At 33.8% G+C, this 16,106-nt stretch overlaps 1 protein-coding gene across 3 annotated transcripts in view; it reads left to right on the top strand.

Moving 5' to 3' along the window:
- The window catches only part of BIRC6 (baculoviral IAP repeat containing 6), a 249,518-nt gene that overhangs the window by 211,054 nt on the left and 22,358 nt on the right, over positions 1-16,106 (top strand). For all 3 annotated transcript variants that reach the window (XM_059943630.1, XM_059943629.1, XM_059943628.1), the window contains 4 exons: positions 8,356-8,501; positions 9,162-9,272; positions 12,032-12,249; positions 14,244-14,405. In XM_059943630.1, coding sequence (XP_059799613.1) covers positions 8,356-8,501; positions 9,162-9,272; positions 12,032-12,249; positions 14,244-14,405 — 637 coding nt within the window. The remainder of the gene's footprint in view (positions 1-8,355; positions 8,502-9,161; positions 9,273-12,031; positions 12,250-14,243; positions 14,406-16,106) is intronic.

Below are 16,106 nucleotides of genomic sequence, written 5' to 3'. Positions count from 1 at the left end.
TATTTTACTGTCTACCACCTCTCCTAATACCTCTCAAGATTCACAATTTGCAATAACTGCTTAGAGTTAATTTGAGTCTAATGGTTAACATAAATAAACTGATTAATATTGCTGTTGGCTGATTATTAGTAAACATTTATATTAAGATAAATCAGTGATAACATTCCTAACTAAAGACTAGGCAAAAGTGTATTGCTTCAAAGTAGAGAATTTTTGCATTCAGCACTTTCCAACTTTTGTCTGAAACAGACAACATTTAGATAATTATGAGGACTTTTTCAGAAATTAATTTTTTTCTAAGTGTCTAATAACATGTTTTATACACTGGTTTTATACCATTTTGAAAACATACCTTAAATGTACCTATAATGTTAAATGTAATTTTCTACTTAGGCCATTTTCTAACATCATCTATCACTTAAAATTTAAACAGAATTGGAACATTTCAGGATGCTATCATACGGAAATTTTGTACTTTTTTCTTGTTCAGTTGAAATTTTTTATAATAATTTGAACAAAAACAGGAAATGGTTGATTTAAATATTGGTTCTATTTAACTTCATTTGCCTCACTAATATTAAGTAGCTTATTTACTTTATTTCAGAGAAATTATTCAGAAGCCACCTTAATAATCACTGCAATAAAAAGATCAAAGGACTTCCAAAACAATAAAATTCTTTTGCCTGTCTATTGCTGTAATAGACACTTATGAAGAACAAAAAGTTTAACATTTGTCTATAAAGGATAAGTAGAATTCACTCCCTTGCATAGTTTTTGAAAACTTTATTACCATAAATGTTCTGTTTTTCAGGTGCCCTCAGTATAGCAATATTGACACTTTTCTTTCTTGCCTAATGCAGAAAAAACCAGTTTTTCATTTATTTTATCCAAAAAGCCTTAATTTCTGTTTTTTTCTTTAGTTTTATAATTCGATGATTTTTGTGTTTAATACTTTTAATTTTTATATCTACAAGCAGTGGAAGAAATAGTTCCCTAGGGCCAAAAGAGAGAGGCCAGGGCGGGGGGCAAGGGGGAGCACATGTGATAATGACAGCATGATACAAAAGTAGGAGGTAAAGGATGTATAAAGGTGTAAGCAGTGTTTGTTAGACACATGCCGAAGACAGCCTGTGATTAGATGTTTACTGCACATAAGTCCAAGGTCACTACCACTTAATTTTATGCCAGTTATGAGAGATCAAAATCTGGTAAAAATGAATTTTCCTAACTGTCAGATTAATGACTTAGGCAGATAAAAGACAAAAGTATTTCCTGAATTCCTTTTGTTCTGTCAGTTTGAAATAATTTTGATTAGTATAATATTTATGTTCCAGCCTCTATGTTTTTATTGATTTCCCTTCTTGTTTCTGAAGAATAAGCCAAACTGCTTTAAATTGTGGGTAAAGTTATAATAAATATATAGTAGCATATAGCTGTGTAAAAAATACAAGGAATAATATTATAACCTAACTTTTGTGTAGGATATAGAGTTTCAAAAGTTCTTAGATGTGTATTACTAGTTTTTTCTGCTCTGTGTGGTAGACAAGAAAATATTCTTGTTCGACGAAGAGTGAAACTATTACTTAGAGTTTAACATTTAAAAACTTACTAATAGGTAATAAATCTGGGATTTAGCTCCCCACTTTCCTGATGCCTGTAGTGTTCATTATCAAAAACAACATTTATGAAGAAAGAGGGACTTCCCTGGTGGTCCAGTGGCTAGGACTCCATGCTCCCAAGGCCGGGAGCCTGGGTTCAATCCCTGGTCAGGGAGCTAAATCCCACATGCAGCGACTAAAGATCCTGCATGCCGCAACAAAGATCCCACATGCCGCAACTAAGACCCAGCACAGCCAAATAAATAATAAAAAAAGAAAGAAAGAAAGACAAGTTGATTGACCCGTAGTCCAGATACTTCTATTTTTATACCCCATTGCTACCTTTTACCAAAATTGTTCATTGATCACTTAGGTGTCATGCTTGTGTAATGGCTAGACTTCAGCTTTAGCTGATTCCTGAAAAACACTTAGATCAAGTACCAAAGTACAGTTTATTCTATTATTTAAGTGATTAAAAAACATAAACTCATTAAAAATTATAAATTGACTTAATACTTCTACCTCAGTAGCATAACATATAAAATGATTATTTATTCCTTGTCAGATTGCATTAGATGAGCTTTATGTTTCAAGATGGTTTCCACTATCTTACTTCTGACAAAACCTCAAGCAATCTTAATTGCTGAATTTGAAGTCTCTTGCTAAGTAAGATTTAGTTTGTAAATCTTTCTGGGCACTTCACGATAAGTAACCTGTCCCATAATGTCTACAGGTTTTTAGAACTATAAGGAACGCTCTTAAGAGTTCAGATAGTTCATATCCCCCTTTTTATAAATGAGGAAAACAAGGTCCATAAATACTGTGATTTGTTCCAAGGTCTGTGATGCTTAGTGGCAGAGAGCTATGATAAGACCTCAAATTTCCTAATGTCCCAATCAAGTATTTTTATTTACTAAATTGAACTTAACTTCCAAAGAACAATTGGATTTATGCATCAGTGAATAATTAGAAATGGAAGTGTGAACTTATTTCTGATTTGGCTTTGGAAATTTAGGATACATAAAAAAAATTTTTAATGTTGACAATGAAGTAAAAATTTTTAACTGAAAATTTTGCTTTTGATAATTAAAAATATATATATAAGAATGCAGATTCTACAGAATTTTTCTGATATTTTCTTTTGCTTATCTTTTTTCATTCCCCTGAAGAATTTTTGTTAACACTATGATAAGATGTTAAAAGGCAGCATATTTCGTTAGATATGCATAGCCATTCGAGTTGTGCCTAAGTAATAATTACTAGATCACTAAGGTACACTAAGTAAGGTAAACTGTGTTTTGTGGTCTGTAGAACATGAGCTGGTAGCAACTGCATGTAATTATCACTTAAATGAGGATTAAGTCAGCTTTACCCATTTGATTTTTTTGTTTTGCTCAAAAGAATTAATAAAAACACTTCCTCTGAAAATTTCTAAGTTATTGATGTATGTATTTTTCCTTTACTGTCTTTTCAAGCTGATTTGGTATCTACTTGCATAGACTAGGGTGGTGTGTTGGAGATACAATTATTTTCTCTATGTTGCTGGACAAGCCTCTGCCCACCCCCCTAAACACCCTATTGTTTTCCATCTCCTGAATTTTGTTACTATCTTAATATGTCCTATATTTGTAATATCTTTAACTCCCTTGTCAAGAAGAAATTAAAGAGTTTATTAGCAAAACTCGATATTTAAATAATAGCAAAAACAACTCCTGCCTATTTATGACCAGTTGTTGATCAGCATTTTATTTTAGATTCTTAAAAAAGAAAGAACTTGAAAGCAACTCTGTCACCTCCATTAATAAAGGGATTTGTGGCATCGGTAGCGTAATACTTTAAACCTTTATATATGTATTGTTTCCACTTGAAATATAATTATCTAGTGTGAAAATTCATTTTGTTACCCACAAAATAATCACAGTGTGAAAATATGAGCCCTTTAGATTTTAAGTACCATCCTTGGTGAAATTCATCTTCTGCTGGCCATTTCAACCTGTGTTATCTCAAAATGAAGTCAAAGTATAGCCATAGTAGTTTGGTTTCACTTTTGAGTAAGTGTGGCACTTCATAGCCTCCTTGGAGTCGGAGCAAAGGCAAATATTTTGTCCTTGATCTTTTGTGCAGACTTTTCCTGCTAGACTCCAGTAGACAAATAATCATATTTTGTATATTTACTATTTGATAGCTTCACCAAAAATTTGAAAAAGGCACTTGCCACCAATCAGATAATCTTAATTGCTAATAAGGACGTGACACAAATGACTCTGTGTTGAGTGTAAGGTGTTCTCGACATTGAACTTCTCTTTAATAGCATTATTAAAGTAAGCATCCTTGATTTCCCTTTCCCTTAGCTATCCCAAAGTGTCTTCCGGTGCAGAGTTCATCAGTTTTTAAAATAACTGAATTGTCTTGTAGAAATACCCAATTCCTTTTTATCCAACTAAGCAATAAAATTAGTTGATTTACTTCTTAAACGGCCTATTTTCTATCAAACTCTCTTGTTTTAACTCCTTTAGGTTAGTTCCTTTAGGGCTTCAGTTGAGAAAGAATTTCAGTTCCAGTCCTCCTACATTTGTTTTCATTGGAAAAACATTTCCTATCTTTTCTTCATCCTCTGTCTCTCAAACCTACAAAATGAAAAAGGCCTGATTTCTTAGACAAGAAGCATTTGTTGCAACCATATATATATTTTTAACTTTCTTTTTGTGATGACCTTGAACAAGTTCAGTGGTTCGTCACCCTTTTTTACTTGGTGGTGGAGACAGCAATGCCAACATTTATTTTAATATCTCTTCTTAGCCTCAGTTGGATTGTCCCCTGGTGAAGCATATTACTTGTGGCAACTCCATTCCACAGCAGCACACAGTACCGTATTTGTCCTGTGATGTTTAATCTGACCGAAAAACTATTATATTTTTATCTAATCTAAAAATCAAGGTTTTATTTTCAAAGGGTTCTCATACCTCTGTTTTGAATATTCCCTGCTCTCCTATTGCTCAGTTATGCTTCTTTTAAGACAAAGATTTTATTTTCTACTTTCATTTAAATCATATTGAAAACTAAAACCAGTACTTCCATTTGGAAAGAATTTAAGTAAAAACAAAAGGGAATCTAGAGTTTAAAACTAAGCTTTAAAATAAGCATGGAAAACATTCATCTTACAAAGGTCTTATCCCATTTAGTGGTGCATTTCAAAAATTATTTTCATGTTTTCTATAGACATTAGAAGCAAATAATTCTCCACAGTAATATTTTTAAAAGTCTTTCTGCTTACTTTTACTTTTAATTTTTTTTAAACTATAATTCCTGGCAAAGAGCTTTAGAACTGTGGAGTATGATATGGTGCATTGTTTTATAGGTAAATATAGAAGTTTCATTCTCTTGTAGTTTTAGAATCTTCCTCAAAGACACTAATTCTTAATACTTCTGAATCTGGACATTTCAGCACATGGTGTCCTGATTACTTCTTCAGTGTGGCTCTGCTTTTTAAATGTTTATTTCAACAGTTTGATAGTTTTGACTTTAGAATTAGGAGTGCAGGGGATTGAAGTGGTCTTTCCTAATGTCCGACCAAGAAAATAGTTGTATTAAGCTGTTTTTAGTTTATAGATTATAAGAGAACATAATTCTGATATCTTGTAGTCATACAAATATCCAACTTAATGTGGGTGGTAGAATTAGAAGAAGCAGTTCAATATAACTGAATGTTGAGTTACGGGTTTCTTTTTTCTTTTTGTTTTCACAAGAAAGATTTGCCCATTCTGCTCACATCCTAGTTTAGATTATATGTCACAGAGCCAAAATTTTCTTAATTTATTAGCTGTGTAGTTGGAATTCACAGCATAGTGGAAAATGTTTGCAGATAATTCTGTGCAATAGTAGAAACTTCAGTTGATTCCTCGTATTTCTTCAGGGCAGTGATCACAACCAGATTCAACGTATGCACAAAGCAGCGGATATCATGGTAGCGGCCGTCGCTGATTGCTTTTACCATGTTGGATCCATTGTCAGTCTCAAAGACCTACTTCCAGCTAGGTGCCTTGAACTCAAATAGCTTTTCACACAGACTTCAGGATGTGAGCTAAGGTATGGCCTTTTTTCATGAGCTGGGCCTACATATGGGTTGACAGTAACCTGCAGCTTTTATAGAAAAGAGACTGCTGTCTGTAATTTAATGTCAGACAATGACTAGTTGTAGTCATCATTAGGCAGGTAGTGTGTGTTCTTCATATATTTGAAGTACTTTCACCTTTTGAAGATTATTCCTTTTTCTGCTGTATGTTTTTGTCAAAAAGACTATCCACATAAAAAATTCTCGTTAGAACCTGCTGTAAACGTCTAATTATGTCTGCTTTATGATTCAGCCATTATTTTCAAGATGTATATGATTATTTCTTCTACGCATTTGGTGTAAAAAATGCTGTTTTTAAAATTTCTGTGGATTTTTTTGCACTATTCTTAAACATTTTTATAATTTTGTGGTCAAAAATACATAAAAATTTTTATCCTATTTGCAGTATTTTAATAATAGAGATTTCTCCTACTAATCATCTTTTAAAAACTGGAGTTAGGAAATTGGTATTCATGAATAGGGCTTGAAATTTAGAATCAGTAGTTTTCTGAGGGTAACTTGCTCTAAATTGCATTGAGGCAGTTTACTCTCCATGCCAGAGGTTCTTGTTTCTTCAAGGAGAAAATACCCTAATTCTGGAAAAATGGGCTTCACTCCTGTAATCTTCCTTCTCTGCTTGGCAAGATATGTTTCTTTAAGTGACATCTTTATTGAGAATATAATGGATCAACTGACTAATGATAGATTTAGGAAACCATCTTTATTTTATTATAGCTATAACCATAACTCTTCTGTTTTCTCAAACTACTTACTGTTGTTTTCCTATTGTTCAGTGGCCCTTCTAATTAAGAATTTTTTTAAGCCCCAGGAAGAGAATCATTTACAACTGGGGAGAGAGAGAGTCTTTATAAATTCAGTGGGGGTACTGTCAATCAACCTAAGTGTTTTTTCTTGACTCGCAGTGTTTCACAAAGATTTTGAACAGCCATTGGTAAATGCAGAATTTGAGAACCTGTTTGAGTTTGTCTACTAGAATCATATCTTTATTTAAAAAATTGTCAGACTCACTATTAAACTGTAGTCTCAACTTAACTTCATAGCTATAAAAGATGCAGTATGTTATTTGATTCTAGCAGTAAAATGTCTATTTCAGTCTTAAAACATTCATTCACTATATTCTCCTTACTTACATATGCAAACATATATGTTCGTATACATGTTCACACACAGAGGTTGATGACTAATATGATACACAGCATAACATCTACCAAGTGGTTCCTGAGTAGCAAATGAGAGTTGGCCATGTGTTCTCTGTGACTCCTACATATACATCAGGGAAGATAAGAAGAGAGGGTAGGAGAAAAAGCAGTAACCCAGTGACACATTATGGTTCTTAAATCCTCTTGCCAGGTGAGGTGGTATATGAGGTGGTATAAAAATATCTGTGGTTACTAGATTTTTCACACAGTATGGGAACCAATTCAAGACTCATGCATAACACTAAATCCGTTTACCCTTGTTATCCATCTGAGTGGCTCTTCTTAATTTACCTCTTATTATCTACCTAAACTTAAGCACTGAATTGCTTCTGAGCAGATTTTTGTCTTTGTGATAAAGAACAGTTTATTTGGACATAGATTGCATGATATTATTTTGTTAAGGACTCTTCTATCTTCTGTTAGTCTTTTTATAGTTCTCTAAGGCTCCATGCCCACTTTGTGAAATGTTGTTTTAATATAATAGCCATGTCCTTTTGTTAGTAGCTGTACAAACTAGAAAAATGAATGATGCGTAGTTTAGATCATACCTTAGCATAAACATTTTAAACACATATTTATATGTGATTTCAGTTTGTTTTAAATTATCTATTTAATGAATTAACAAAGATGTAGATTTTTAGTATCTAAGCAGTAGTGTAATGATGATGTGAATAAAACATGCTGAGAGTTGAAATAGAAAAAAGGAAATTGATATTTAGTTGCTTTTTTTAGCGAACCTTGTTAATAAGATGCTACTGCATTCACCTAGAAAATTTAATTTCAGTCTATATTAGACCCTGAATAGGGAATAACAGAAGAATATCTTTAAAATGATTATGCCCTAAAACTTAGTGTTTAAATAAAGATTCAGTGTATAGAAGCACATTATATTAAGTTACCTAGTAGTGAACCTGCACTTTATTCTGGAATTTTTCTTTTTTTCCCCCCTTGGAAATTAATATACTCTAAGTGAAATACAAGTAGTATTAAACCGAAAAACCACCTATGGATCTTTGATTCCCAAGCCTTAGAAGGCAGAGGATCTTTTACTTTTAGATATAGAATTGATTTCTCTACTTCTAGGTACATAGTTACTGTAAGTATGTTTTTAAAGGTGTGGATCGAAGGACATGCCAGGTATTGGGGTCTTTTTACAGTATGACATTGCTACAGTGTTTAACTCTTGTCTGTTTTTGCACATGAAGAGACAGCCTACCCGAAACTTTGGTTATTATGCTAGGCATTATCCTATGGCTTCAAAATGAATCTAAACTACTCCTGGTATATATCATGTGTATGTCAAATGAAATGCAGACTATCATGTTGATTTTTAACCACTGTTACTGATTTATGGAAGTATTTATTTTTCAAAACTAAAATCTTAATTTTCCTTGCATTTCTTTCCATATTAAAAAAACCTTTTCAGATCTAAAAGGGAAAATGTTAAAACAGGAGTAAAACCAGATGCATCTGATCAAGAGCCAGAAGGACTTACTCTTTTGGTGCCAGACATTCAGAGGACTGCTGAGATTGTTTATGCAGCCACTACCAGTTTGCGGCAAGCAAATCACGGTACAGCACTATTCTCTTTATGCTCCTTTTCTTTTGATACAGAGATGTTTCATTTACTTACTGAAAACCGCCTTCTCTTCCCTCTATGTTAATGGTTTTCCATCGAGTTATTTACTTAAAGATTCTGCTCTATGTCAGGTTTTCAAGCTAATTATGTATAGTCTCTAATTTTAAAATATTTATCTCTACTGTGTATGATTTCTAAGACTGTTAGTAGGCTGACAGCATGCATTATAAATTTTTCTTCCCACTGAAAGTTATGAAGTTGAAAAATGGAATTGTATTAGATAGAAAACAGTACATTAATAGTGTGTAAGAATTCAGTTAAAATTGGCATTTTCACATATTAGCAATGGAAGAAATAAATGATTCTTCATCATCTATTGCTTCATTTCTGCTGTTTTTGCCTGAATGGATGAAATCTAATTAGCATTTTAAGAATTTAAGCTTTAAAGTTGATAAGATTTTTAGCCCTATTAGTTATTTTTATGAAATAGAAAGAAATCTTTTAATTTTAAAATGGTACAATAGGAAGATAGTTATGAAGAGTTTGGTAATTTTTCGGAATTCAAAATCTGAACTCTAGAAGTTAATAGTTTTTTTGTTTTACTCTTCGAAAATGTATACTTATGTTATTTATCTTGAAATATTAAATAACAGAAAAAAAAGTAGGTGAATATTCAAAGAAGGTGGCTATGAAACCCAAACCTTTATCAGTATTGAAATCACTTGAAGAAAAATATGTGGCTGTCATGAAGAAATTACAGTTTGGTAAGTTGAAATTGCACTTTTTATTTCTTCAGCTCTCATTTTACATTTTTTAATAGAGCTATTGAAATGTGTTCTAGTAAAATTAAAGAATTTCAAACTTGCTTTTACCATGAATTATTCATGTACTCTGTGTATGTGTGTATGTATGTTTATGTATACACACATGCAAAAATTTTTATCATCTTTCTATCTCTGAATTTATATCTGTGTTTATAGTTATATTTGGAAATCATGATTCAGTAGAAACCAGGTAAAAAACAAAGCCAAATGTCTAACAAACAGGCAGAAAGTGGTTTTGTTTCTTTACCTCTCCATGTCTGCATATCCTTGCCTGAAGGAAGCCAAGACCTGGGACTTTGAACCAAGTCTGTTACTCTTACCATTTTAGAATCCCAGGGGATATACCTTTGGAAAATGTAGCCTTTCCCATTCCAAAACTCTTGACAAGTAAGGACTGATGAAAAGATCATATCAGCACCCTTCATAAGGTGCTGGTTTATGAATAAACACTAGAATTCCAAATTTTGATAACCATTATTAACTATTATTGTATGTCCCTCTTTTTCATTCTTGAGAACCAGCCCAAAGGACATTGACTATATTAAAAAGAACACCAAAGCAGGAGTCCAAAAAAAATGTAGATTTATGTCATAACTGTCAGAATCATAGGCCAGAGCCTTTGATTAATGATAGTCTGCCAGGAGGCTTCTCTCATGCCACTTAAAATCATAAACTCTACCAGTTGGATGTGACTTTAAATGTAATTGAGTTTTGCTATCCATTGACTTTTAGAATAATTTAGAAAAAATAACAGGTTTTCTGTTGTGTTGTTTTTTAGTAAACTGCATTTTCTAACTTATATATCAAATATTTTCTCATATCACGATTCTTGTACAACTTGATATTTATTGACTGCCTAATATTTTTTATAACCCTAATTATTTTTTTAAAGTACTTCATATTTATTTAAAAAATTTTTTTTGGCTGCGCTGGGTCTTTGTTGCTCCGTGCGGTCTGTCTCTAGTTGTGGTGAGCAGAGGCTAGAGCGTGGGCTCAGTAGTTGTGGTGCACGGGCTTAGTTGCCCCTCGGCCTGTGGGATCTCTCCAGACCAGGGATTGAACCCGTGTCCCCTGCATTGGCAGGCGGATTTTTAACCACTGGACCACCAGGGAAGTCCTTGACTGCCTAATGTTCTCATATAAAGTACTGTCATTTGTTTAACCAATAACTAGACCTTTAGGTTGTTTCCAGTTTTTTAGTAACATCTGCAACATCTCAGTGGGCATTATTGCATATAAATATTTGTACACATCAGGATTATTTCCTTAGGACAAATTAATAGAAGAGGAATTGCTGAATCAAGCAGTATGTAGGTTTTTAGCAACTAGCCATTATTTTCAATTATATATTTTAATAAAATTTTGGTATTAGAAGACCCTGTTTTCTTATAGCTATATGATATAAAAATTTCCTCCAGGCATGGGGATAGGCTCATGTGTGTATCTGGTGGATTGCTGTTTATAAAACTCAAAGGAAACTTATCCCTGTATTATGTGAAAGGCAGCAGAGTTGAGCAGATGAAATAACTCTGGTTTACAAGTTTACTGATAGAAACTACTTAGTAGTCTTGCTGAGACATAGTACATTTGTAGTGCACAGACCCATGGCACTGTTTATAGGTCTTCCCCTTTTTTCTAGATTATTAACTTCTTGAAGGCAGATATATTTTCCTGTTTATTATTTAACCCAAAGAGCCTAGCCTAAGACCTTGCACTTAGTAAGTTCTTGGTAAAATTTACTGCATTAATGATAATTATAATGTAGTTTTATGTTTTTCTGTATATTTAGAATTGTATGCACACAAGATCAAAAGTTACCGTTGTTTCTTTGTATTTGCCCTTGTATCAGTAGGTGGTTTTAATTTAGTTTTATAAGATATTTAAATATCTTTGTTTTAATCCATTGGTGAGGTAGGGTTAATCTGAATTAGAGATATAGTTCAAATCCACTTCTTTCTTTCTATTTTGTATGGACATATAGCTTATAAGTAAGAATATAGCTTATAAGTAAGAATAACTTTCTATTTTGTATGGACATATAGCTTATAAGTAAGAATATAGCTTATAAGTAAGAATAACTTTAAGTCCTTCCAAACCTGCCTGAATAAACGGTTAAGAATTAACCCATTACTTATATTCTGTCAAAGTACTTCGAAGATTTCCCTAATAATCCTCTTTTATCCTATTAACTTAAATTTCAAAAGTAATACAGAAATAAACTTCAGACTGTCATTTCTGTTTTCTGATTCCAAATCAGTGCAAATATATAAAGACTTATTCTCTTTTTAAAAATGAAATATAATGAAATACTTTTTGGCATTTCATGTTCTGAATTATTTTGGCAAAAAACATTATATACCATTCATTTTAAGAATAAATTATCTACACTACTTTGCATTGTGATTTAAATGCTTGATATTATATAATCTGCCTGCATGTCCAAATTGTAAATTAAAATTAATTTCTTCCTTTGCTTCCATGACATATTCCATCGCTCTAGCAGCGTTAACACACATATGTAGGTATTACATAAACATTTATAGTTTGCTCTTCTTCCACATTGCAGTCCTCTCCATTGTGGGGGTGAAGAAGGGTTAGTGATTTGTTTATTTGTAGTTTTTTGTTATTAATAACAGCTATCCTCCATTCTGGTTCTTTTTTTTTTTTTTTCAGTGTTTTTTTTTTTTCTTTTCTTTTAGATACGTTTGAGATGGTTTCTGAAGATGAAGATGGGAAACTGGGTTTTAAAGTGAACTACCACTACATGTCTCAGGTGAAAAATGCAAACGATGCTAACAGTGCCGCCAGAGCCCGCCGCCTTGCGCAGGAAGCTGTGACGCTGTCCACCTCCCTGCCGCTTTCGTCGTCCTCTAGTGTTTTTGTGCGCTGTGATGAGGAGCGACTTGACATCATGAAGGTAGAAAAAACCACTTTTTTTCCTATTTCCCTGGCTAATCCAGTTATCCAAATATTCATATAAAGCACTAGAAATAACATGAATTTAAATAAATTTAATAAAAATTCTGTTGACCATTTTGGACATCAGTGAAGGGAGTCCTTTTCTAATGTTAGTTCAGAGTATGTGGATGAGAGTACTATTCAAAATAAAGATTTAGAAGAAAATACCAAAATACCTTCCCTGAACAAAGGCTGTGTGCAGCCTGTCATAGTTTTAGAACATAGTATCAAAGGATTTAATACTGGTCAGTTGAAAAAAAGTTACAGGACTTCTTCCTTGTAATCCAGAATACTTCTCTCATGTTTTATACTATCAGTCTTCAAAATTTTTTCTCTTTTTTTCTTTTCTAGGAAATTTATGTATTTACAGACTCATATGATTTAAGTAATGGTAGTACAATAATAAATAAAACCAGCAGCTTTATGTTTTAACACTGTGGTGATCTGGCCTTAAATGCCAAGAGATGCTGCAGCTAGTAATTTTTTAAAGATTTTGATACCTGGGGTGGGAGGAACCTTTCTTTACTTGATTTAATTCATGGATTAAATATTGTGTCTTCCTTAGATACACAGCTAAAACTATGGACCCATTGATTTGAATAAGGTTTTTTGCTTGTTTGCTTTTTTGTTTTGCTCTTTTGGATAATTTTTCAGTAGAAATCTCATAGACCTTGCCTATTGACCACACTTTTCCTTGTTACAAACAGTAGAGCTGATTATTATATGATTGCCTAGGGAAGTATTTTATTGCTAAATGGGCCACACAAGTTCAAACTTCTGACTGTTAAGCATTATGCTGTACCTCACATAAAGGATCCCAAGTTGGAGCCCCAAAATGTAAATCAGAATTGTCACAGAATGGGACTCTAGTACCACTTGCCTCCACGCACAGCTGTTCAGGACCCGAGGCTTTGCTGCTCATGTCTTGTACACTAAATATCTGTTGATTGACTCAAACATAATTCATTAAATAATTCTGACACTCACTGTTGGGTTCTCTGCTATTTTTTGGACTACGAGTAACCCTAAGGGAAACATCACACCTACTGTTCTCTCAGAACCTTTTTATCATAAGTTGTTACATGAAAACATTTATTCCTGTTATCTACTTGTCTCATTATCCCAGAAGAAAATATTTAAAAGTAAGCTATTTTTTGGACTTCCTTGGTGGTGCAGTGGCTGAGAATCTACCTGCCAATGCAGGGGACACAGGTTCGAGCCCTGGTCCGGGAAGATCCCACATGCCGTGGAGCAGCTAAGCCTGTGCGCCACAACTACTGAGCCTATGCTCTAGAGCCTGCGAGCCACAACTACTGAGCCTATGTGCCACAACTACTAAAGCCTGCGTGCCTAGAGCCCATGCTCTGCATCAAGAGAAGCCACCGCAACGAAGAGTAGCCCCCGCTCGCCTCATCTAGAGAACGCCTGTGTGCAGCAATGAAGACCCAACGCAGCCAAAAATAAATAAATAAAATAAATAAATTTATTTTTTAAATGTTAATTTCTTTAAAAAAAAATAAGCTATTTCTTAAAACGTTAACATGAAGATTTGAAGCAGAAAGTTACTCTCATACCTTTGAGATATGATAATGAATATACCTAGAATCTCAAATTGTTGACAGTAATGTAGAGATCATGAAGGACAGCTCCTAGAAAAAAAGTAACTTAATATTTTAAAAGGTATTTGCTGTTAAGGCAAGCTTTCCTGCTGCCAATTGGGCATCTCTCTTTTAAAAGCCCAATTTCACCGAAACCAAATCACTTTAATTGTAATTTAAAACCGTTTCCTAGTCCTGTGTATGTTTTTAACTTTTAACTTCATTTTTAACACAATTTGGTAGAGATATATATAGGATGTAAGAAGATTGTTCTTATTTCATGTTGAATTGTTTTTCTAAATAGTAGCATTTAGGAATAGTAACATAGGCTTTTGTGTTTGTATGTGCATACTAGGTTCTGATAACTGGTCCAGCAGACACTCCTTATGCAAATGGCTGCTTTGAGTTTGATGTCTATTTTCCTCAAGATTATCCCAGTTCACCTCCTCTTGTGAATCTAGAGACGACTGGTGGTCATAGTGTGCGATTCAATCCAAACCTTTATAATGATGGCAAGGTAATGTAATCGCAGTCTTTTGTTTCTAATGCCAAAGTATTGTAACCCAAAGGTTCTTTGTAATTTGAACAGAAATTTTGTTTTAGTTATCTTCTTTTCAAAAGTATGTGAGTTTCTTTGTGTTTCTTTTCCCTGTGTGCAAAGATTAGCCTGAGGAATGAGAGAGAAGGAACCAAAAATGGCAGAAACACAACAGTGTTACAAAGCACTTATAGTCTTAAGGGGTTATTGTGAGGGACTAACTTATTCAACACATTCCTTGGCCAATTGAGAGCTATCTCCACTCAGAAGATAATAGAGCCAGATGCCTGTCTTTGGCATTCACCTTCCTTTACTTTCTATATCTTCAATTCCAGTTATCTTTTCACAAGTGCCTGAAGATACTATCCATGTTTTCTATGATATGTACCATTGTGAACTTATTTTTAAAGTTTAATTTGTGTTAAAATGTTTTATATTTTCTTGTAAGTAGGAAGATACATTCCTGTCTCCACAAAAAAAGTTGATGAAGAGGTATAATAAAAATCATTTTATATGGCAATAAACCTTTAAAAGTTAAATTTAAAAGAATAATCATCACCTTTCAAAGTAATTTTGGACAGTTTGGTGAAATTTCAATAGTAAATTCCATGCTGAGAGTATTCAATGTTTAAAAATTACTAGAAGGTCAGAAGAAATTTCTCGATTTCATAAGCAGACACTTTGATGATGTGAGAATAATAGATGCTTGAAGTTGATCTGGTTTATTAAAGATGGCCCAAGTTTTCCCTTGGTTTTGTCTTCCTATTTTTAAAAAGTGCAGCCTGCCTCAGATCTGTGCTTACAAGTTATCATTTTGTCTTCACCATAAGCTCAAATCACAAAATTGAAATTCATTTTCTGGGTTTATTGTAGGATACTTAACCAGAGGTAAACCTTACTTTGTTGGGGAAAGCAAAGAATAGGTCTTTTATAACTGAACAAAGTAGACAAAGTAACAATGTTGACTTTATTCAAGAGAGAGTCTGGAACTTGAATAGAGTTTAAGTGTAGATGTTAAGAATTATTAAAGAAATTACTTCCTTGGACTTCCCTGGTGGCACAGTGGTTAAGAATCTGCCTGCCAATGCAGGGGACCTGGGTTCAAGCCCTGGTCTGGGAAGATCCCACATGCAGCGGAGCAACTAAGCCTGTGCACCACAACTACTGAGCCTGCGCTCTAGATCCCACAAGCCACAACTACTGAGCCCACATGCCACAACTACTGAAGCCCGCACACCTAGAGCCCATGCTCTGCAACAAGAGAAGCCACCGCAAGGAGAAGCCTGCGCACCACAACAAAGAGTAGCCCCTCCCCTGCTCGCCGCAACTAGAGAAAGCCCACGCGCAACAACGAAGACCCAATGCAGCCAAAAATAAATAAATAAATAAATTTTTTTATAAGAAATTACTTCCTTAAGACTTATTGGTATAGGGAAGAGGTTTAGGGTTTGAGATTCCAGTACCCTGAATTGTATAGTCTGTTCTATTATACATTGGAACTAACATTTAACCTTGGGATCTAGATCTGTAGTTAGGGAGAAGATCCCTGCCATTGGTAGTCACAGGGATGCTCTAAAAACCAGGTGGGAGAGATTAACCAAGATGGCGGAGTAGAAGGACGTGCTCTCACTCCCTCTTGCGAGAGCACCAGAATCACAACTGGCTGCTGGACAATCATTG

Source organism: Balaenoptera ricei, chromosome 13 (genome assembly GCF_028023285.1).
Source record: "Balaenoptera ricei isolate mBalRic1 chromosome 13, mBalRic1.hap2, whole genome shotgun sequence".
NCBI lineage: Eukaryota > Metazoa > Chordata > Mammalia > Artiodactyla > Balaenopteridae > Balaenoptera > Balaenoptera ricei.
The sequence above is the reverse complement of the archived record's forward strand: the minus strand, read 5'-3'. Positions and strand labels throughout refer to the sequence as shown.